A 23,155-nucleotide genomic window follows, 5' to 3' on the forward strand; every position below is an offset into this window, starting at 1 on the left:
GTTGTACCTGCTCTTCCTTGGAGTATGCCATTGTGTACTCTTCTGCATCAGTACACAAACTCTCTGCTCTGTAGTCTGATATTTCTTGACCTTAAGTGGTTCTCCCCAGGAGCCCCATAACATGATATGTATGTTAAGAGCTCAAAGTGTCAGTCCGTTTTCTTCCTCAAATCATTAGGGGATGCTCGGTCCTTCGTGGATGTGCAATCCCTTTGAAGATTTGGTCATTTTCTGTACTTCCCTTTTCTCCAGTAATATGCAGAAAATCAGATTTGAAAAGACATGAATCATTGTGGGCTTCCGATTGGTCCCGATGTCCTTAGTGCCCCGATCTTCTGCATGCCATCCAGTATACTGCTTGCTGTCTTATGCCTCACAATGACATCCTCCCACAGGACAGTAGTTTAAATCTTCTTCCCACTTTTGCATGCATGAAACTTGAATGCTTGGCTCCAGCTTAATGAAACTTTGTAGCAGTCAGGTTGGTGGTTTTACTGTCAGCTAGTTAGCGTTTGAACAGATCTGTCTCTTACAGCAGTATTTTTTTCCTGGCATCACAAAAGCTGTTTTAGCTGCATACAGCATTAACCTTTTTCATTAGGGTAAGCCTTTCAAGACAATATATTTTTGCCAAAAGTATCTTCATTGAAAAACTGATTTACTTTTTGCTGTTGCTACAATTTACTCCTTGCAAGTTGGTAAGCTCTAAATCCTTTCAAATGTCCCCTCTTTTTTTCCTTCAAGGACAGGATTATTCTTGTCGGCATGACCTTGCTTCTTCCTAAGATGGAAATGGAGTTTCACATTCTCTTCCATCCTCCTTGCCACATTCTCACCCATCTAAAGATGTTGAACATCTTTATAGGCTTGGTCCTTATGTGGCATATCAGAAAGAGACACGTTAGTGATAGATTCCTGACCTTAGAATATCCCCAGGAGTCAAGACTGGATCCAGAAAGTTTTGCTTAGTAGTACCCCTGCGCGTCAGTAGGTGGCATACTGTGGCTCAGCGTCCGTTGCTGGCGTATGCGCCGAGATGAAGTCACGAAGACTACTCAGGCGCCACCCATGTGCGTGCTGGCATCAGTTCTTTCTTTTTCCGCGCCAGTAAGCGCAGATCTGGTAAGAGCATATACCCTAGTCATTTTTAGGTCTAGACTAAGGCATTGCTTTAGCAATGCTTGTTGGCGAGATATTATGTAGGGGCTTTCAGAAATGCACCCAAAGGCTTTTCTAGGCGGATTGCCTATAGTGCATGTGAGCCGGCCGCGTGCACATCGCACACCATTTGTGAGCCTCGGCATCAGACTTCAAAGGAAGCCAGGCAATGCCGCTCCCCGCCCCCACCACGCAATGCAGAGAGCTTGTTTTACCGGGCAGAAAGAAACATATCCTCTGGCCAGAGACATGCTTTCCTCGCAAATATTGGGTTCTGTTGCGGTCTCCAGCACTCTAAACAGCTTTAAGGCATTCGGGGTCAACAAATATAAACACATTTATCCAACTCTTGAAGCAAAGCCAGCCTTCTAATTAGTACAACGCAATCACGGAAAGTCACCTTGCTCCAGCAGGTTCGTGTAGTCCAAAGGAAATGCGAGTGTACACATCAGGATGACGAAAGTCAGCCTTGTCTCCAGCTTACACATGGTTTCGTTCTTAACCAAACATTACCGGGTTGTTGTTTCACCAGTGTCAGCTGGAGACAAAGCTGCCTTTCGTGAAAAAGTACGTGATGCCTCAGAATTCACTTTAGACGATGCAATATAAATTGAAAAATGCACGTGCTGTACATATTTTGGAACAATAACCTCGTAATGTTTAAGTGGTTGCATTCTTAAACAAACATTACCGGGTTGTTGTTTCAAAATATATAGAGTGCGCGCATTTTTAAATTTATATTGCATTGTCTAAAGTGAATTATGTGGCCTGACGTACTTATTGTCTAAGAAATTTAAACTATGTGCGATTTCCCTAAAGACAGTCTTGGCCACAAGTCACACAATTTCTTCTATTGCATCTCCTGAACAGAATTCTGTGGCATGACGTAATTTTTCCCGAAAGTCAGCCTTGTCTCCATCTTACACATGGTTTTGTTCTTAAACAAATATTACCGGGTTGTTTTTTCACCATGTGTTAGCTGAAGACAAAGCTGCCTTTCATGAAAAAGTACGTCATGCCACAGAATTCACTTTAGACAATGCAATATAAATTGAAAAATGCACGCGCTCTAGATATTTTTAAACAACCCGGTAATATTTGTTTAGGAACAAAACCACTTAAACATTACCGAGTTGTTGTTTCAAAATATATAGAGCGTGTGCTTTTTTCATTTAATTTTTATTGCATCGCTAAAGTGAATTCTGTGGCATGACATACTTTTTCATGAAAGGCAGCTTTGTCTCCAACTGTAATACCATTTGTTTCTTTGTAGATTGTTATGTAATTTCACTCTGTTCCAGTTAATATTAGATTAACTGTTTAGGTAAGGTCAGGACAAGTGTGATTATATTTTTTTTTACCAGAAAATACTGTTCTACATTTTCTTAAGGCACATCTCTGTGTTCCTCCTTGCTTTCCAAGGCTACAATGCTCAATTAGCAAGTGTTAGCTGGAAACAACAGGCGCCACTGGGGCACAAGGCAGACAGAGGCATCCTCCTTGATGGTACCATTAGTCACATAATTCACTTTAGACGATGCCCGAAGGGCTTATTGAACTGATTGATAGTTGCAGTATTCCCCCCCCCCCCCCCAAAAGCAGTCACATCGGACATTGTCCTCGCTTCCACCAGGTATATGGCAGCCTTGCTAGACTACTGCACAGGGGAAAAGATATAAACAGTCACTACAGACAAACACCAGACAAACTTGATAATCAATACAATACTGGCATTACTACCATTGCTGCTATGACTATACTACTACTACTAATAATCATTGCACCAGTACTGACACACAAAAACCAGCAGCAATATTTACAACCCGTAAAAATGCAGGGAGAGAGAAGGTAATTTCAAAACTAGTACAATGCAGACGCCTTTACTTCATGGAAACCGTGAACTGGGAGACCCTCACTCTAACTATCTGTCTATCTATCTATTTCCCTCCCTATCTATCCATCGCCCTCACTCTATCTATCTATCGCCCTCACTCTATCTATCTATCGCCCTCACTCTATCTATCTATCGCCCTCATATCTATCGCCCTCACTCTATCTATCGCCCTCACTCTATCTATCGCCCTCACTCTATCTGTCACCCTCCCTCTATCTATCTGTCGCCCTCCCTCTATCTATCTGTCGCCCTCCCTCTATCTATCTGTCGCCCTCCCTCTATCTATCTGTCGCCCTCCCTCTATCTATCTGTCGCCCTCCCTCTATCTATCTGTCGCCCTCCCTCTATCTATCTGTCGCCCTCCCTCTATCTATCTGTCGCCCTCCCTCTATCTATCTGTCGCCCTCCCTCTATCTATCTGTCGCCCTCCCTCTATCTATCTGTCGCCCTCCCTCTATCTATCTGTCGCCCTCCCTCTATCTATCTGTCGCCCTCCCTCTATCTATCTGTCGCCCTCCCTCTATCTATCTGTCGCCCTCCCTCTATCTGTCGCCCTCCCTCTATCTGTCGCCCTCCCTCTATCTGTCGCCCTCCCTCTATCTGTCGCCCTCCCTCTATCTGTCGCCCTCCCTCTATCTGTCGCCCTCCCTCTATCTGTCGCCCTCCCTCTGTCGCCCTCCCTCTGTCGCCCTCCCTCTGTCGCCCTCCCTCTGTCGCCCTCCCTCTGTCGCCCTCCCTCTGTCGCCCTCCCTCTGTCGCCCTCCCTCTGTCGCCCTCCCTCTGTCGCCCTCCCTCTGTCGCCCTCCCTCTGTCGCCCTCCCTCTGTCGCCCTCCCTCTGTCGCCCTCCCTCTGTCGCCCTCCCTCTGTCGCCCTCCCTCTGTCGCCCTCCCTCTGTCGCCCTCCCTCTGTCGCCCTCCCTCTGTCGCCCTCCCTCTGTCGCCCTCCCTCTGTCGCCCTCCCTCTGTCGCCCTCCCGCTGTCGCCCTCCCGCTGTCGCCCTCCCTCTGTCGCCCTCCCTCTGTCGCCCTCCCTCTGTCGCCCTCCCTCTGTCGCCCTCCCTCTGTCGCCCTCCCTCTGTCGCCCTCCCTCTGTCGCCCTCCCTCTGTCGCCCTCCCTCTGTCGCCCTCCCTCTGTCGCCCTCCCTCTGTCGCCCTCCCTCTGTCGCCCTCCCTCTGTCGCCCTCCCTCTGTCGCCCTCCCTCTGTCGCCCTCCCTCTATCTGGCGCCCTCACATCACCAATCTGTGCAACCATTCAACAACAACTGGTTCAAATATGTTTTCTCAATGTTTCAAGCTTTATTACAAATGTCACGAAAAGAGGTTAATATTTCACTTCTGTTCTTGGATTTTCGTCACAATAAAATACACTGAGCATAATCTTCACAAAAGTAATTTACAAAAGTTTAAGCTATTGCCATTATAAATTACAATAACTTTTATTTAAGTATCAATTATAAAAAAAAATTAAAAGCCATTGTTATTTGTAATATCAATACATCTAAGTCACGTGAATACAACACATATTGCATTACAAATGCTATAGGTGTCACATTTGCGAAAGTTAAAACTATTGGCATTGGAAATGACAAAGCTATTAATTTAGCTATTTTCAAAACCAACTCATAAATAAAAAATGTGTCATTTACAATACCAATTGCTCAAACTTTCCTAATGCGAGACCTATTGCATTGCAAATGCTTGTTTGACTATCTTTTTAAGACTTTTGTCTCGTGTTGGTTCTCTGGTGCTAGTAGGGATGCCTGGTTTTAAGTCTTGAGGGTCCTCCCGTCGAAATATGTCGGTGGCGGGCCCTCATGACGTCTCTCTACTGCCTGGATCACGACCGTGACTCCCGGTCTTGTCTGGACTGTAGGGCTATGGCCCCGAAGGCCCTGAGGGAGTGGCACCGGAAGTTGTTTGAAGTTTGGCACTAATCCCCGCGCTGTTCCAGATCCAGGGGTCGTTCCCATGACCGCTCGCGGAGGTATTACCACCACTCCTCTTCCCCTTTGGATTTGGGTAAGACGCGGCACAAAAAGAAGTCGAAGAAGTGTTTTCGCTCTCCGACGTCCCTTGTCGGTCCTCGGATGTGGACGAGGGCTCCGCCCCTGCGCCTCCTTTGGAGCCTGGGAGTCCTGCGGCCTACCCAGGTCCGTCGGCAACTCCTGCACAAATGCAAGAATTCCTTGCTGCTATGGACCGCCTGTTTAGGCCTCAGGCTCCCGTCGGTGCGCCTTCTGGCCCAGCGGTCCCGTGTCCGGATCCTGCTGGTCCGTAGACTCCAGCGGCGGATCCGGCAGTGGATCCCGCTGGTTCTGCCTCTGCCCCGGTTCCCGCCATTTAGTCCTTGACCGGTCCTTGCCCCCAGGCCTGTGCCTTCGGGGCTGGCAGAGGAGGATGACTGGGAAGGGTTTGAGGACCCGCTTGTTCGTCAGTGTGATTCCGAGCAGGACTAGGTGAATGACTTGGAGGAGGCCGGTGGCCTCAACGTCTCTTCTGATCCGGGGCTTGCCTCTCCCCCGCCCACTATGGAGGAAGGCGCCTCGTATACAGTGGTGCTCTGTCGGGCTGCTGAGGTCCTTAACCTCGATCTCCCCACGTGACCCTAAAGACAAATCTCCTCACTGAGGTGCTCCAGCCGGCGTCCACTTCTTCGGAGCCGCTGCTGCCCTTTAATGATGCCCTCACCGAAGTCTTGTTGGGCACTTGGTCACGGCCCGCCACGTGGGCCCCCGTGGATAAGAATGTCGCCAGGCGTCATCGCCCGACGCTGGGTGACCCTGCCTTTCTGACCACTCATCCTACACCCAAAATTCTGGTCATTCAAGCTTCTACGTCCCAGAGTGCCTTTCTCACGGCTCCGCCGGATAAGGACTCTAAGAGACTGGAGCAGTTTGGCAAGCGGTTGTTCTTTTCAGCCAGCTTAGGACTGCGGTCAGTGAACACCGCATACCTTCTGGGCCGCTATTCCCACGCGGTGTGGGATTCCGTGTCTGAGGAGTTGCCCCGGTGCCCGGAAGAGGTCCAGACTGTGCAGTCTCCGACTGTGGCTGAGGGCAAGGACGCGGCTAGGTTCACCATTCGTTGTGGCTTGGACACCACAGGCTCCCTTGTTAGGGCAATTTCCACGACCCTGGCGCTTCGGCGCCATGCCTGGCTACGGTCCACTGAGTTCTCCCTGGACGTCCAGAGCTCGCTCATGGACATGCCTTTTGACGGCACTCGCCTGTTTGGTGATAAGGCCGACACGGCACTGGAGCGTTTTAAGGACTCTGGAGCTACGGCCTAGTCCTTGGGCCTTTCCACCACGGGCTCGTCCACGTTTCATACCTTTCGTGACCATGGCAGAGGCACCAGTGGTCATTTGTTCAGCCAAAAGCCTGCACAGCACCGGACTCAGCGGGCCCGTGGGCGAGGCGGCCGTGTGGTGGCTCGGGGGGACCGGCGTGAGGTTTAGTACACCTCCGCCCCCGCGACCTCTACCTCGAAGCCTTCCTAGTCTGAGCTTCGGGTCGCATCCCAGTGGGTGGCAGGATTCGCCATCACCTTCCCCATTGGCATTATGTCACTTGCGACAAGTGGGTGTTGCATCTCATCCGGAGGGGCTACTCCCTCCCCTTCGAGTCTGCCCCCCGCCCCCGTCCTTGCCACCTAAGTTCCACCACATGTCAGGGGATCACTTCGCACTACTCCAACAGGAAGTCATGGCCCTCTTGGCTAAGGGGGCCATTGAACGTGTGGTTTTTATTTCCACTACCTTCTGGTCCCCAAGAAGGACAAAGGGGGCTTGCGCCCCATTTTGGACCTCAGGAACGTCAATCGCTTCCTCTGGAAGGAAAAGTTCAAGATATTGACTCTGGCTCAGGTCTTGGCTGCCCTCGACCCTGGAGACTGGATGGTAGCGTCGGACTTGCAGGACGCATTTTTTCACATCCCCGTCCTGCCAGCCCACCGGCGTTACCTTCGGTTCACGGTAGGCCAGGAGCATTTTCAGTTTGCCGAGCTCCCCTTCGGCCTTACTAGCGCCCCTCGGGTGTTCATGAAAGTGATGGCGGTGGTCGCAGCTCACCTGCGCAGGTCTGGGGTGTCAGTCTTCCCCTACCTCAACGACTGGTTGTTGAAGGCGTCACCCACCTTCAGACTACGCCCCACCTCCTGCACTTTCTGGGGTTCTCCATCAATGTATCGAAGTCGCACCTGAGTCCCTTTCAGAAGCTCCCCTTCATTGGAGCGATTCTGGATTCGACGCGGTTTCAGGTTCATCCCACCGAGCAGCGAGTCCGGGATATTCAGCTATAATTCCGATCCTTCAGCCTCTATCCCGGGTTTGTCAGGATGACCCTCCGTCTCCTGAGCCTGGTGGCCTCTTGCATCCTGTTAGTGAAACATGCCCGAAGGCACATGCAGGCTCTGCAGTGAGGCCTGAAGTTCCAGTGGGCACATCATCAGGGCAACCTGTCCGATCATGTCCAGATCTCGGAGGGCACTGCACGGCACTTGCAGTGGTGGCTCACGAATCGCGATTGGGTTAATGGTAGATCCCTCTCCCTTCCCCAACTGCAGCACACAGTGGTGACTGATGCGTCCCTCCTGGGATGGGGTGGCCACTTGGGAGAGGCGGAGATCAGAGGCCTCTGGTCTCCAGCAGAGTCCCGGCTCCATATCAATCTTTTGGAGCTTCGCGCGATCGTACTTGCACTGAAAGCATTCCTTCCCTCTGTCTGGGGAAGCGTAGTGCAGGTGTTTACTGACAACACCACCGCCATATGGTACTGCAACAAACAGGGCAGGGTGGGTTCGTGGACCCTATGTCAGGAGGCTCTGCGCCTTTGGACATGGCTGGAACATTAAGGCATTACCTTGGTGGTTCAAGACCTGGCAGGTTCTCTGAACGCCAGGGCGGACGAACTCAGACGCCGGTGCATGATGGATCACGAATGGCATCTGAACTCTGACGTGGCGCAAGGTTCTCTTTCTGCAGAGGGGAGAGCCTTGGTTAGATCTATTCGCCACCGAAGAGAACCCGCAATGTCATCAGTTCAGCGCGTTGGAATTTCCAAGGCGGCACTTGCTCGGTGATGCTTTTCGTCACGAGTGGAGTTGCAGTCTGTTGTACGCCTTTCCGCCTATACCACTTCTGCCCAGAGTACTGAAGAAGATTTGTCGCGACAGGGCCCAAGTCATCCTTGTGGCTCCGTATTGGGCACGAAGATACTGGTATCCCGAGCTACTCAGCATGGCGATCGATTCCCTGATCTGACTGCCTCTTCGGGAGGATCTTCTGTCGCAGCAGCAGGGGACGGTCCTCCACCCGAACCTGTCCAGCCTCCACCTCCATGCGTACAGATTGAGCGGTGACAGTTGACAGCTTTCGATCTTCCCCCTAAAGTCTGTGATGTCATTCTGGCAGCCAGGCGTCCCTCCACTAAAATGGTTTATGCCTGCAGGTGGAACAAGTGTGTGTCATGGTGCGCAACTAAAGCTGTGGATCCCCTTTCTGCCTCTCTTTCCGAGGTCCTTCTGTTCCTCCTTTCCTTGGCCCAGCAGGGCTCTGCTCTGGGCACTGTTAAAGGTCATCTATCTGCTATCTCCGCCTTTCTAAGGCTTCCTGATCAACCTTCTCTTTTTAAGACCCCGGTTGTTAACCATTTTCTGGAAGGCATTACACACGTTTCCTCTTGTGCCATTCATAATGCCTCAATAGGCCTTAAATCTTGTCTTATATGATGTGCGCTCCTTTTGAGCCCCTTCATAACTGTCCTTTACGTCTTCTCACTCTCAAGACGGCTTTCCTGGTAGCTATCACCTCTGCCAGAAGAGTGAGTGAGCTCCAGGCTCTTTCTTCTAAACCTCCTTTCCTTTCTGTTCATCCGGACAAGGTGGTTTTAAGGGACCCGTCGTCCTTTCTTGCCAAAGGTTGTTACGCCCTTTCAAATCGGGCAGACCATCACTTTGCTCACTTTCTTTCCGCCTCCGCATCCTTCAAAAGAGGAAGAGACGCTTCACTGTCTGGACCCAAAACGTGCGCGCTCGTTCTATCTGAAGTGCACCCAACAGTTCCGGGTGGATGACCATCTTTTTGTTGGCTACGTGGGCGCCAAAAAAGGTTGGGCCGTGCGCAAACTGACCATCTCTCGTGGGTAGTTCTCTGCATCAAGGCCTGTTACTGGTTGGCTGAGAAGGAGTCTCTTGTGGGGCCGCGTGCTCAACGGCAGCCAGTACTGCTTTGGGACGCGGTGCTCCCTTGCAGGACATTTGTCAGGCAGCTACGTGGGCCTCGCTGGACACGTTTACCAAGCATTACTGCCTTGACAGTCAAGTCCGGAGAGAATGCTTCTTTGGCCATTCTGTTCTCCGTGACTTTTTGGTGTAATCTTGTTCGCAGACCCACCACCGTGGTTGGAATTGCTGGGGTATCTATTTTAAGGTAAGGAATCTATCACTAAAGTGTCTTTCAGATGCACAAGTTATTAGTGATACATTCCTTCCCGCCCCACCCATCCTCCCCGTTCTGCGAACTGATTACTAGGGTTAAGGTCATCCCTTTTAGGGCCCTAGTTTCATGGCACCAGTGGTCAGTTTCTTGCATGGCTCTGCGTTCCTGGCTCGGAAAGTTGTGTACAGAACTGACGCCAGCACGCATGGGTGGCGCCTAATTGGTCTCCGTGACGCCATCTTGGCGCATACAATGCCAGCGACGGACGCGGAGCCGCAGGACGCCACCTACTGACGTGCAGGGGTACTGCTAAGCAAATCTTTCCAGATCCAGTCTGATGCCTGGGGATATTCTAAGGTAAGGAATCTATCACTAACTAATGTCTCTTACAGAAGTAGTAACTTGTGCTTTAGTTACTACATTCACAAAACTCAAGATGTCAGACTTGAGGATAACCTGTTAGCTTTTGAGAGTTCTCGGCTTGGGAGAACGGTGATAATACAAACCATCCCAAAGTAGATGTCCATGGTTGTAGAACAGTTTTATAAATAGGAAGACAAATCCACCCATGAGAGCTTTCAGGTTTATTCTACCCCAGAGAGTGACCATGTCATCTGCTTGTTTGAGAACCATTTATTTTCTTACTTTTAATAACGCTCCCAAGGGGTTCTAACTGCACTGTTTTGCACAATATGATTCCTTTCTCTGGAGAAGCTGGGCTAGTTGTAATTTTCAAGAATGTGGTGCTCTTGTCCGTATTGCTGTAATTTGTTATGTCCTCCTTCAAAGAGAAGTTCTTGTAAGTAATCTGCAGGAGTGAGTATCCATTAGATCATGCATTGAGTAAATTTTTTGTAATAAGTACTAAAGCTTCCACAGATTGTCTATGTCCTCTGCGCCCCTATGCACCAACCGTTTCCTTTTAGGGTGACATTTATTTAATACCAGTTTTATTTGTATTTGTCTCTATCCTATGCACCCTTTCTGGGGATGTGGCAAAACTCTTTTGGAACTATCCTCACCTTTTCTCTCTATGTACTCTATTGCATTACTTCCTGTACAATGGCACTATGTGGGTCAGGGTGCCAGATGTCACCATCTAGCGCAGGAAAGTCAATATTAATGGAAAAAAATTCAGATCCAGTCTAGTGCTGTGGGAGAAATCATTCAGCTAGGAATCTTCAGGAGCTATTGCCTGTATTCTAAAGGTAAATATTATATTCTTTTGTGCTAAGACCTTTTTTCTTTTTTATTAACGGGGTTTACGTCCAATCGGGAATTTCCTCCTTACAAAATATTTTCAAAGAATGTGACTTAACTTTAACATTTTTTTCTTTTCTTCCAGCAGCTGCAGAAGCCACCATCACAGCCCATTGTTCTACGTAAACTTATTCAGCCATGCTCAACACTTGAGGTTGCACCACTGTCTGCAGAGTTGAAAAGGGTAACTTTTTCCCCATCAGATATGCAAGTGGATTTGATGTTTGAAGTGTGTCAAGGAGGCAAACTGTGTTGGTGTAGCCATCTACTCAGACTTCTCATTTAGAACACATTTATTTATTTCACAGATTGCTTAGCCTTATCTGAAGCTTCTTTGTGTACGTAACGTATCTGATAGAGACATCTAGCCGCAGATTCCGTTACTTAGAATTATTCCCAGGGGCCAGACTGGATCCGGAATTTTTTTTACAGCAGCACCTCACAACTCCACCCTGACGACGTCCACGGACGTGACGTCAGCGAGGTCATATAAGTCCCTCTAGGTGCACCGACATCAGTTTCCTTCTTTTCCCCATGCAACGTGGATCCGGAGTAGCTGTTCCTCTGGCCTGTTTTCGCAACTGGAACAGTGTGCAATGCCATCGGGCTTTAAAACGTGAGCCTCCTGTTCGCAGCAAATGTCTACAACAGATCCACACCTTATCTGCATGTGGTATGTGGGAGAACACCACTACTTGACGAATTGAGACACCTGCCAACCACTCAAGCCGAAGTCCCGGCGGGAGCGCCGGATGAAGCTACTTTCGGCTCGCCTGTCCCAGTTAGTCATCACGCCCCCCGGCCTTCTCTTCGGCGGCAGGTCCCATGGCAGTGGGTTCCGTTTGCGGCATTTGTCGCCGTCAGGTTACTGTGCGCACCGCTCGCCCCTTCCTGGTAAGTCTTGGTGCCTGTCTCTGAGGTTCTCGACCTCCCTTCCTTCTGTTGTTGGGGCGCTAGTTCCTGGATTGCTCTGGATGTAAGCCACTGTGAGTCGTCCCTCCCCTATCTACCTTTTCCTGGTGCGGGGGCGACTCAGACCCAGATGGCGGCCTCTGCCGCGGCCCTGCAGGCCTCCCTTGGGTCCCCTCCTCTCCCTGGGGCGTCCTCGGATCCTCTGCTGCGTGCGGGGTCTCCGGTGGACTCTCCGGTGGGTTCGCCCCTGCCGCTGACTGAGCCCCTTGCCCCTAGGGATCATAGAGGTGTGTCGTCAGGGCTCGGCTGGGTCCCCCTATTCCGCCCACAGTACCCCTACTGCACCACATAGTCCAGTGGGGCTCCCTCCACCTCGGCCTTCCGGACCTGCGGTTGCCTTTTCGGAGGCCGATCCAGCACTGTAGGCTTGGCTCCAGCTCTATTTCTTACTTCGGGGTCAGAGCCTGTTGTGGTTGAGGCTGAAGCAGTGCCGGTTTGGCGCCGTAGGCTTGCCTCCCCGGCTCCAGCACAGTTGCTTTCTTCAGAACCAGAGCCTGTCGTGGTTGAGGTTAAGACAAGGCGGAGTCGGGCCGGACGAGGACGCCCTTGCTCCGCCTTGACACAATATCATTGATTCCTCTCCGGAGGCTTCCGGTGGGAGTTACGCATCGCCCTGACGTCCGTTGATGCCGGAACCCTCCTTGCCTCTTCCTCCCTTGGAATTTGTGGCTCTGGTGGACTCTCACCTCCTCAAGAGCTCCGTCAGGACCCTCATTCTTCCATGGGGCTTCCTTCTTTTGGACATTGGGCTAGTCCTCCGTTCATCGGACAACCCCTTTGGGGTGGGAGGCTCTGCTTACAGCCCTGACCCACTGATGAGTTGCTGTCCCCTCCTCGGAGGGCTGCTGAGGCTGGTATGGCATTTATAAGGGTTGTTTCCTTGGCCACTCGCATTTTGAGTATGCAGCCCCCTTCAGTCCCCATGCCTGTTGACCCCCTGTTGGATGTGCTCCACCACGGTTCGGGGATTGTAGAGCCGCTTTTGCCCTTCAAAGCCTCTCTTTATGATGTCCTTCCGGGCACATTGGCTTGGCCGGCCAGCATTGGGTGATCCGGTGGCTCGTTCTATCATGCACCGCCACCGCTCTGCTCCAAATGATCCAATTTGCTCATTTGTTCATCCAGACGTTCAGGGGTTTGTTCTGCAAGCTGCCTTTCCTTCCTTGTCTCAGCTGCTGCTTCTTCCCTACCGGGCGCTCACACAATACAGTGTGTGTATTGGCTCGGGCTACTTCTGCCGTTTGGGACTCGGCCTAGTCTCTTCTATCTTCCACCTCTGAGGGCGCTCGTGTTGACCTCCTCCATCTTATCCCTGATCTGGCGGAATTTACTATCCACTCAGCCCTGGATACCTCGGATTTCTTAGGTTGAGGTACAGCCAGTTCGGTTGCACTACAACGCCATATTTGGTTGCGGGATGGCGTCTTCCCGGAGAATATTCAAGAACGCCTTGTTGACCTGCACTTTGATGGGGCAGGTGGGGTACCAGTATGCTATTGTGTAGCTCTGTTCTGCGTGAGGTAGGCAGGGAGGTCCCTTGGGGTTCTCACCGTCTACTGACGTCATTATCTTACCTTTTGAACAGTTTTCAGTGTTGTGCCTTCTGGCACTGCCTCCTACACGCCACAGATCTCGCCCTGCTTTGAGGCTTGCGTGTGTGCCTCATTCTCCTTTTCTAGAGGTTTTTCCTTGTCCTAACTCTTTTCAGTGTGTTTCAACACACTTCTTCCGAGACTGCCTCTTGGGTACCTTGTACTCAAGCTTGCCATCGCTCTGCACGGAGGTGTTTTTTCTTAAGCACATTTATAGTGCACTTCGGTGCTTTTTCCTGCTGCTTCGGCAGCGAGGGTTCCTAGGTTTTTGCTTCCTGGGGTGGGCCTCCACTTCTGGATGTTCTTTTAGGGTCTTTTCAGTCCTGTTCATTTACTGAACAGTTCTTCTCTTTTGCGGGGGTGCATTCTCCTCCGGTCGGAGGTAGTGGTTCTGGCGATCTGATGTTGTTCTCCACAGCTATGCGTGTTCTTCTTCACGGTTCCTATAGGCCTTGGATGCACACCCTTTGGATGTGTCTTTTTTCCTTTGGGTGTCACCCTAATCTGTGTCAGGTTTGACAGCGGGACGGCTCCTCTGCTGAAGGTCGTCCCAGGTGCTGCGCCTTGCATCTTTGTTTCCCTTGGGTACTTTCTCCCGTTGGGCTTCAAATTGTCTTGTTGTGCAGCCCCGTACTCCTCTCAGCTACACCACTTTGTTGTCTCCGTAGCTGTCTTGCTATATGCATGTTCGCGTTGTGGTCTGCCTCGGTGTGCTTCAGTGTGCTGCTGTCCACCCCTGTCGCTTTCTTGTGACTAAGTATTGCACTTGGCGTGTCTTATGTTTCACGCCTGTACTTTGGGACGTTGCTCAGTTCCTGCCTCTTACCCTTCGCTTCCTGGATGCTGTCTATCCGGCCTCCCTTGCGTGTGCTTGCCTGGTAGGCTCTGGTTATGTGTCTCCATGTTCTCTAGATCTTCGTTGGTGGCAACTTAGCGCACCATTGAGCTCTGGGAGTAGTTCTTCGTTATGAACTCTCTCTTCCGGTATGGGATATGGCTTGGTGCTGTTATATTTCGTATTCACACGGGTGTGGGCTTGCGCCCTTTTGCTCGTCTTGTGATGCTTTTTCTCCCATTGTCTTTTGCTCCACCGAGCTGCTTTGGTTGCTGACTGGCTGCACCGCCACAGCTTCTCCTATAGTCCGTCACCCTGTTGCCGGCTCAGTGCTCTTGGGCACTTTCTGTTCTGTCGCAGACCCACCTCTCCCTTGGGGTATGGCTGTGGTATCTATTCTAAGTTAAGGAAGTTGTGGCTAGATGTCTCTATCAGATGTACGAGTTACTTACCTTCGGTAACGATGTATCTTTTTAGAGACTTTGTCTAGTTGCAGATTCTTTAACGCCCGCCCCGTTCTGCGAGGACCTTTCCAGGTGGGGTTTTCCACCTTGCCTCCTTTCTGTTGGCACTGGTCTTCATCCAGGGTGCTCCAGTTGTTGCGACCCTCTCAGACTTTACCTTCTGCAGCCGCCTTCCTCTGGGTGGCTTCTCTTCTTGTGGAACGGTGCCTCTCATTCCGTCTTCAAAGGGGATTTATTTTTTCCCTTTTTCTGTATTCCTCCACTCTGGGTCGTGCAGTGTGGGGTCTTCTCCTGTTCTTGACCTCCCTCCCACCTTCTCCATCGATTCAAGGTTTCTTGTCTCCTGTGCGGTCGTCTTCTTGGAGTCTATTAGGCTGTTCCCTGGCCCTTCGATCTCTACAGGGGAAAGAAAGCACCATTCCTTGTAATGTCATCTCGCAGTAGATTGTTGTTCTTCCTGTCCTCCACCCTTGTTGGCCGGCACAGTTCTGCGTTGTACTAACAGTCTTCCTGTTGTCTGTCGGGACATTCTTCTCTTGTTGCTCAGACTCTGGGGAGGTCTATGCTAATATTTGCGGGGTTGTTTCTTGAAGCAATGCTCTGTCTTTACTTCTTGGTTTGTTGGTATACAATGTCCTTCATAATGATAATATGCATCATCTGATTTCTTTGTTTTACGGAGTTTCCCTTTTTAGCACACTGTTCCCATACTTTCACAGTTTTGTTGGTGGCTCCGCATTGTGTACCGGAAAAGTTTCTCAGAAGAAGACTAATGTCAACGCGCCCAGAGGGACTTATATGACCATGCTGACGTCGCGTCCGTGGACGACGTCAGAGTGGGGTGCTGCTGCAAAAAATATTCCTGATCCAGTCTGATGCCTGGGGATAATTCTAAGTTAAGGAATCTGCGTCTAGACAACATCTCTACCAGATACATTGTTACCGAAGGTAAGTAATTCGTACGTTAAGATGTATCCTATCTGTAAACTGATTAAAATCAGTGGCTAACCATATGCATCTACAGTGTAGCCGAATTTCATCTTCCTATAACTCCACTTACTTTCTTTATATGTTTGATTTGACTGCATATTTTTATTGTGGTTGGTGATTACAGTCCCGATTGTATGCTATAGGAAATGGGTATTTGCAAAGCCCATAGGTCTTGTTATTTTTAAAGTACATGCATTCACGTTTTTATGCCATTCAAACACTGGATTTGGTACTTTCCCAATGAAAGGTGCTTTCATTTGGGTAATAACTTGAGGCTGCTGTACATTTAGCGCATGCTACAGTCCTGAAGTGTATCTTATCCTGTCTTCACAAATCCTCCTCCTCTGGATAAATGCAAAATGTAAGTACTGTATAGGTTAGGTAATTTAAATAGAGTAGGGTTATAAATGGTAGGTTAAATATGTACAAATTCAAAACAAATGAAAGAATACACTCAGTGTACTCCAATCTTTCTATTTTCAGTGTAAAGGACTCACTAGGCTCAAGTGTTGCGTGCAGACTTGTATTGTGCCCTAATCCAAAGCAAGGATGCATAATTCCAAAATATGTGGAGGGTCATGCCGCTCCAATACAAGTCGCCCAGCTGAATTATAAAATATTACAGAGACTCAATCATTTATCAAAAATTCATTTGTTTCCATTGGCATGACGCTTCACATATTTTGAGGTTATAAATGTAGCCAATCAGAAGCCTCCAGATGGCCTGTGGGCACACTCCACTTGGGCCCAGGCTGCTATAGAGTGCTTGTCTTGGACATCAGCCAGGAAACTACATGTGCGCCAGTTCACACATTCACAAAGCATTCCTATGTGGATAGCCAGGTCCGACGGGAGGGGCATTGTGCCCATTCAGTTCCTTGGGATGTCATGGTGTAAACCATTCGAAAGACCCACCACATGGGAAGGCACTTTTTTGGTATCTCTTCACAAGGTGAGGACTCTGTTTTCAGAAGTATCCATCACAAGAACAAATTACTTGCCTTTAGTTACTCTTTCTGGTGTATATTCTTTCTAGCCATAGATTACTCCATATTGGAACTTTCATATAGATTCACATGCTTGAATCATTCCATGTCGTCGAGATGGGAGTCCTCGGTATTAGAAATGGGGGTCTCTAGTTGGCAGTGGCTGGCCCTTCTTCCTAAGTCAGAGTAAGGGGGCTACACCCTTTGATAACCCCTGCTCACCCTGTGGTAACGTAGCAAGAGCAGCTAGGCTTATCTCAGAGGCAGTGTGTAAAGCATTTATGATCATACACAGTAACACCGTGAAGGACACTACAAAGGGACACCACCCAAGTAGTTATAAAAAAATAAGTATCTTTATATATAAACTTAAAACAAGACCAATAACAGTAAAAAGCCACAATACTGAAAAAGGGGGGTACTCTTGAAAAGCTGGTAAAAGAGTTCAAAGTGTTCAAATTGGGATTCAGTTCAAAGCAGGGGTCTCTGCAACCCTTTTACTTACAAAGTACCTGGATTTCTTAGCAAAACAAGCAAAATGTTGCAAACGAGCTGTAGCGATGATTTTCCCCACGCTGGGCCGGCGATGAGTTGAATCCTTGCCGCGAGGGAGGATGATGCGCCGGTCTGCGGGTGTGTGCGGGACAAAACGACAGACTTCTTCACGCTAGGCCAGCGATGCGTAGAATCCTTGCCGCGAGGGAGGATGATGCGCTGATCCTGTTGTGTGTGCGATCTTGCTGCGACGAAAGAAAATGGCACCCCGCGAGGGAGCCACGATCCGTGTGCGATGTGAGGAAAATGGCAGACGCACGGCTCCCGCTCTGCTATGTCGTGATGCGATGATCTCGATGCGATGATCCGGGGTTAGCGAGCCTTCGACAAGCCCACAAATGTGCGATGCGATGATCTCGGGGGTTAGCGAGCACTTTATGGCCCGCAAGCTTGCGATGCGATGATCTAGGGTTTGCGAGCGCTCTGCGGCAGCAGTGCAATGATTTTTCTTACGCTCTTCAGCTGTGGCAGCTCGCAAACGGGCGTTAGCGGCGATTTCAGCACTCTCTTCTCTATAGTAGAACTAGAGGCCCTGGAACTCACAGGGGCCTCACCTGCAGATAGAAATCCTCGCTGGGAGGAATCAGGAGGCTGGTGGGGGAGTCAGATGTGCCTGTGACTCCAGCAGGAGGCTAGCTCTCTTCTAGCCCTTGGGTGATTTCTTAGCAAAATAAGTCTCTCAAAAGTCCTTTTCCCTCGTCTTCCAATTCCAAGGGGAATTACTGCAGGCCAGTCCAAGAAATAGTGCACAAGGACAGTCCTCTCCTGCAGATTCCTTCAGTAACATGGACAGAGGTTCCTCTTGACATCCAGGAGCAATACGAAAATCAGGGGTTTGGGCACAGATTTTTATACCCCAAACGTCTTTGTTCTCAAAAGTGTCTAGTCACTGAACTCAGCCAGAACCAGTTCTGCTCAGGGCTGGAGCACTTTTTTTTACCAGACTGCATCCCTTCTTTCAGAAAGAGGGGGTCTGCCATCAGACGCACAGTAGGAGGTGGAGTCAGCAGTCACCTTGCCAGGCACAGCCCTATTCAGGTCCAGGAGCTACCCCTCCCCAGTACTCAATGCAGATCTCTCTATTGAACCCAGGTCTGACTCAGCCTGCCTTGCCCCTCTAAACCCAGACAGTCAAAACGCATAACAGCAGATCACACTGGAAGGCTTAAGCAAGAAAATACCTACTTTCTAAAAGTGGTATTTTCAAACACAGAATATTAAAACCAACGTTGCTAAAAGATGTATTTTATTATTCTGTGCTCGGGCATACTAAACTCGAATTTCTAACATGTTCCTTCGGACAGTTAGGACTATAAGATGTAATAGCCAGTCTGCCCATTCCAGCCTATTGAGAACAGGTAGCCTTGCAACAGTGAAAAACAAAATGGAGGGTGATTCACTACCAGGACATGCTACACAAATCAAGCCATGTCCTACCTTACACACACAATGCACCTACCATAGGTGTGACTGACATTATGCTATGGAAAGGTTCAGGGGCTGGGAAGTGTGGGCACTTCACAGCCAAGATGGCAGTTCTGGACTGCACACAGACACTGCAGTGGCAGGTCTGAGGAACACTTTACACAAGCTGCTTCTGTGGGTGGCGCAAGCCAGCGCTGCAGGCCCACCAGCAGCATTTGGTTTACCAGCCCTGGGCACACACAGGCCACACTACTATGGACTTACAGGTAAACCATATAAGCCAATCAGGGATATACCAATTCACAGTCTTATTTACACAGGGAGCATTTGCGGTGTGGCACTGAATGGCAGTGGCACAGCGCCCAGAGCATCTAATACCAGCAAAAACAGAGTAGACAACATCGAAAAATGGAAGGGAGACCCACGCCAATGGTGCCAGGTCTAACACTCTGTATATAAAAATAGCAAGGCAAAGCTATTACAATCTAGAAACCAGGCCTTGGCCCATTCCTGTTTTGTAACATATCCATCTCTTTTTGTGAAAGAGACCAAATAAAATCAACAACCAGATCAGCCTCACCCTCTAGAAGCCTCCTGAGAGAACCTCAGACCTTCAGTTTTTCTACCGCACGTTGTGCTAGGGAGTTTCCACTGAGCTCTGCTCAGTTATTCTTTATACTACTACTTTGAGAGAATTCTTCAACTTTATATTTCCCAGACTACTCTACAATCTTGTTCTGTTCTCTGTTGGATCCTATCCTATCATTGCTGACGACCCAGGTCCAAGTTCTGCACCCGGATCCCAAATCCCTTCAATTATCGGCATGGCTCCTGAGCACAGAGAGTTTCTCCACCTGAATCTGTCCACGGAGTTAAAGACATCCTTTCCCAGACTCCTGCTCAAAGTACAAACAAAACATACCTAATAAATTTGAATAGGTTCTGTCTATCGTCCCAAAAGTCAGGAGTTCACCCTTTCTCGGCTCAGGAGATTCTTCCTTATATTCTTTCCTTCGCCAAGGCTGGTTTAGCTCATGCATCCATCAAAGTTCACCTGGCAGCCATTTCTCGTTTCAGAATAATGTCTTCAGGCCCTTCTCTATGGTCAGCAAGGATAATAAAACAATTCAGGAACGGTCTCTTTTTGTTTTTTCCTCTGATCAAACCTCCTCCTCCACTCTGGCACCTTAATGTGGTTTTGGCTCAGCTGGTGACCATCATTTCAGGCCTATCCATAAAGCGGAGTTAAAATTCCTTTCATGGAAGGTGGCTCCTCTTTTAGCACTCACATCTGCAAGACTGATAAGCGAATTGCAGGCGGGCACTATTCAGGAGCCTTTTCTTTACTTAAAAAATGATACAGAGGTTCTTCATACTAACCCCAAATTCATCCCCAAGGTGCTTTCGGGCTTTTATCTGAATGAACCTCTGGTTCTTAAGACTTTTTTCCCTCCACCGGCTGAGAAATCACTTCATTCTTTGGACATTCAACATTGTTTAAAATTCTACATCCAAAGAACTAAACACTTTAGGAAGTCTTCTCAGCTCTTTGTGGCTTTTAGTGCTCCTCGTAAATGTTTTCCCCTATCTAAGCAAGGCATTGCACGTTAGATTTCCAGTTCTATCCAATCCTGTCATCAGTTGGCTGGGAAACCCCTCCAAGGAAACGTGCGTGCTCACTCTACCAGGACAGTCTCCGTCTACGACCCTTTTTGCGGGGGTACCTATGCAGGATATCTGCAGAGCGGCTACCTGGAAGAGCATATATACTTTTACCAGACATTACTGCTTGGATTCTTTGGCGCGCAGTGATACTGCGGTGGTCCAAGCAGTCCTGAGGGACCGGTTTCAGTTGCTGTGAACTTTCCCTTTCATCCATCCCTCCTTCCTATTCTTTCCTAAGATCCTCGCTTTTTTTGATAAATTTATTGTTGCTGTTTATATTTTGTCTACATATAAGCTTTGATGGTGCCTTTTGTTTTTCTTTCTACTTCTTTGAATTTTCTGTTGGGTTATGCTTAATATAGTCTTGATATTTTAAGAAGTCTAAATTGAGATAATGTTTTTCTTTTCTCTAATCTTTTCTGTGCATTATGTACGGTTGTTCAAGACCATAAGAACAAAAAATGTGCTCATGTTTGCTAGCTACTCTGATTCAAGCATGTGGATCTATGAAAATTCCAATACTGGAGTAAGAAAATAAGTTTTTTTTGTTTATACATTTTATTTATCAATTTTATCAAGTACATACCCAAAAAAAGGACACAGACAAGAATAGCAATCATAACAAAGCAAATGAAGTGCATAGAACGCAAGAACTCCCTCCCACCCTACCCCTAGCCCCATCCCAGGAAACCAAACATATAGATATGTGTACCATTCTGCGGTGACATGACTGCAATCTCTACACATTAGACAAATGACAACCAGTGATTCCATTCCACATATATGGTGACATAAGAGACAAGTTTGGTGGTAGTCTAACTCTTGTCCATTAGGGGTATAGCAAGGTCAATACAGCAAGTTCAGCACATACAACAGTACCGTTCAAAATAAATCCGGATAAGTCTTCAAATATGCCGTAAGGGGGCTCGAAAAATCTTTGAGTCGGGAAGACTCTGGCAACTCCTCCTCAAATGCTTGCAACTGGTCCCTACAGTAAACCAGGTCCCTGAGCCACTGCTTGATGGTGGGGGTGGACCTCATTCCCCACCTCTGTGCCACCGCTCTCTCGGCAAACAAAGTGGAGATTGCAACAATGCATCTACTAGCTGGCTTTAAGCGTTTCATATAACCCAGAAGGCACATCTCAAGCATACATTCCACATGTTCAAACACCACCTCCGATAGAATGCGAGTCACATCAGTCCATAAGGCCAGCACAGGCCCACACAGCCATGCAGCATGGTAAAAATCCGCATTCGCTGCACCACAGCGCGCACAGTTCACCGTCTCTCTCGGGCCCTACTTGTGGAGCCTCAATGGCAATTAATATACCTGGTACAGGTATGTAAAATGAATGATTCTGAGGTTGGCCGTAAGCCGGACCGTAAGCTGACAGGCCGTCCAGACTTCTATCGTGATCCGCTTACCTATCGCGGCCTGCCAGTGCTGGCATGATGGCTGGTCTACTAACTCACGTTCCCGCTGGGAAGCGTTATAAAGCTTAGTGATAAGCCCTTTACGACCCTCCCTCCGTAAGCACTGCCTGCAGTGCCCGTAAAGTTGCAGGCTCCGCAGGAAAGTCTGGGTACACATCCTGAATGGCCTGACGGACCCGAACATACGTGAAGCTGAACATGAAACCATGCTCCACTCCATTTTGAGCTTCGCCAAAGGTTTTAAATCGACCATCCTTGTACAGATCCCCTACTTTGACAATGCCCGCCGTCACAAGCTCCCTCAAAGCTGAGGGCTCACGTGCCGCCAAAACTCCCGGGTGGGATGCAATGGGCAGAGGAGGAGCATACAAATGTGATAGCTGTGCCCTAGTGGCGAGCACCCGCCAAGCCCAAGACGTGCACAACGGAGGATTGATCTCTGTCCTGGGCCCACCCGAGCCTCCCGAAAGGACCATCCCCTGCACCGGAATGGGAAGGACAGCGTCAGACTCAATGGCCACATGTGGTTGAAAACTTTTTGGGAAGTGCCAATAATGGGCAAAATGTGCCTGCGCTCAGAGGTAATAAAGGCGAAGGTCAGGAGCCTCAAAGCCCCCCCTAACAAAAGGCTGCACCAATAGATCCCATCGACATCGGGGTTGTTTCCCTCCCCAAACAAAGGACAGCAGCGCCGACTGCAGCGTGCGGAATAGTACTATATTCAGTTTAATGGGTATGTTTATAAAGAAGTACAGCAAGGAATACCATTTTTACCACCGGGATTCTCTCTGCTAACGATAATGGGAGACGCAATCGTTGCTCTGCCTGCTCCGTGATGCGAGTGATAGAACATCCATAGTTCTCTGTTATCACTACCTCAGGATCCCTGTGGATCCACACCCCCAGGTACTTCACAGGCTCTGAGGTCCAAACCAAGGGGAAGTCGAGATCAATTTCCCTCGTGTACACAGTTAATGGGACGACCACCGACTTGGACCAATTGATGCCAAGTCCCGAAAATCTTTTGAATTGGACATACTCCCTTAGCAGTGGCGATAGGTATGTAGCAGGCTCCCGGACATAGAGCAGCATAAAGGGAAACAATCAGCGAGCACTGTCGGAACCGTAATGCAGCAGCAGAATGATTCTGACATAGCTTACAAGCCAGAGGCTCTAGTACCATTGATAAAAGCATGGGCGACAGGGGACAGCCGTGCCTCGTGACTCTCACTATCGGAAACAAAGACGAGATCCTGCCATTAACCTGCACCCTAGCCACCGGTCCATTGTAAAGAACTCTAAGCCACTGCACGAAGAAGGGGGAAACCCCATTCTGCTCAGAACCGTGAACATATACGACCAGTGTACAGAATCGAATTCTTTTGCTGCGTCAAGCAGCACAGCAACCGCCTGGAAATTGGTTCGAAATAGTGCAGCATGGAAAATAATGTGCGCAGATTATACATAGCGGAGCGCTCCATAATGAA

At 49.1% G+C, this 23,155-nt stretch overlaps 1 protein-coding gene across 4 annotated transcripts in view; it reads left to right on the plus strand.

Annotated features, from left to right (window-relative positions):
- TDRD12 (tudor domain containing 12) overlaps window positions 1-23,155 on the plus strand; it is a 3,388,409-nt gene that overhangs the window by 1,380,858 nt on the left and 1,984,396 nt on the right. For 3 of the 4 annotated variants that reach the window (XM_078668261.1, XM_078668260.1, XM_078668263.1), the window contains one exon: window positions 10,834-10,932. In XM_078668261.1, coding sequence (XP_078524387.1) covers window positions 10,834-10,932 — 99 coding nt within the window. The remainder of the gene's footprint in view (window positions 1-10,833; window positions 10,933-23,155) is intronic. The other variant, XM_078668262.1, reaches the window with a different exon arrangement.

Source organism: Lissotriton helveticus, chromosome 12 (genome assembly GCF_964261635.1).
Source record: "Lissotriton helveticus chromosome 12, aLisHel1.1, whole genome shotgun sequence".
Taxonomy (NCBI): domain Eukaryota; kingdom Metazoa; phylum Chordata; class Amphibia; order Caudata; family Salamandridae; genus Lissotriton; species Lissotriton helveticus.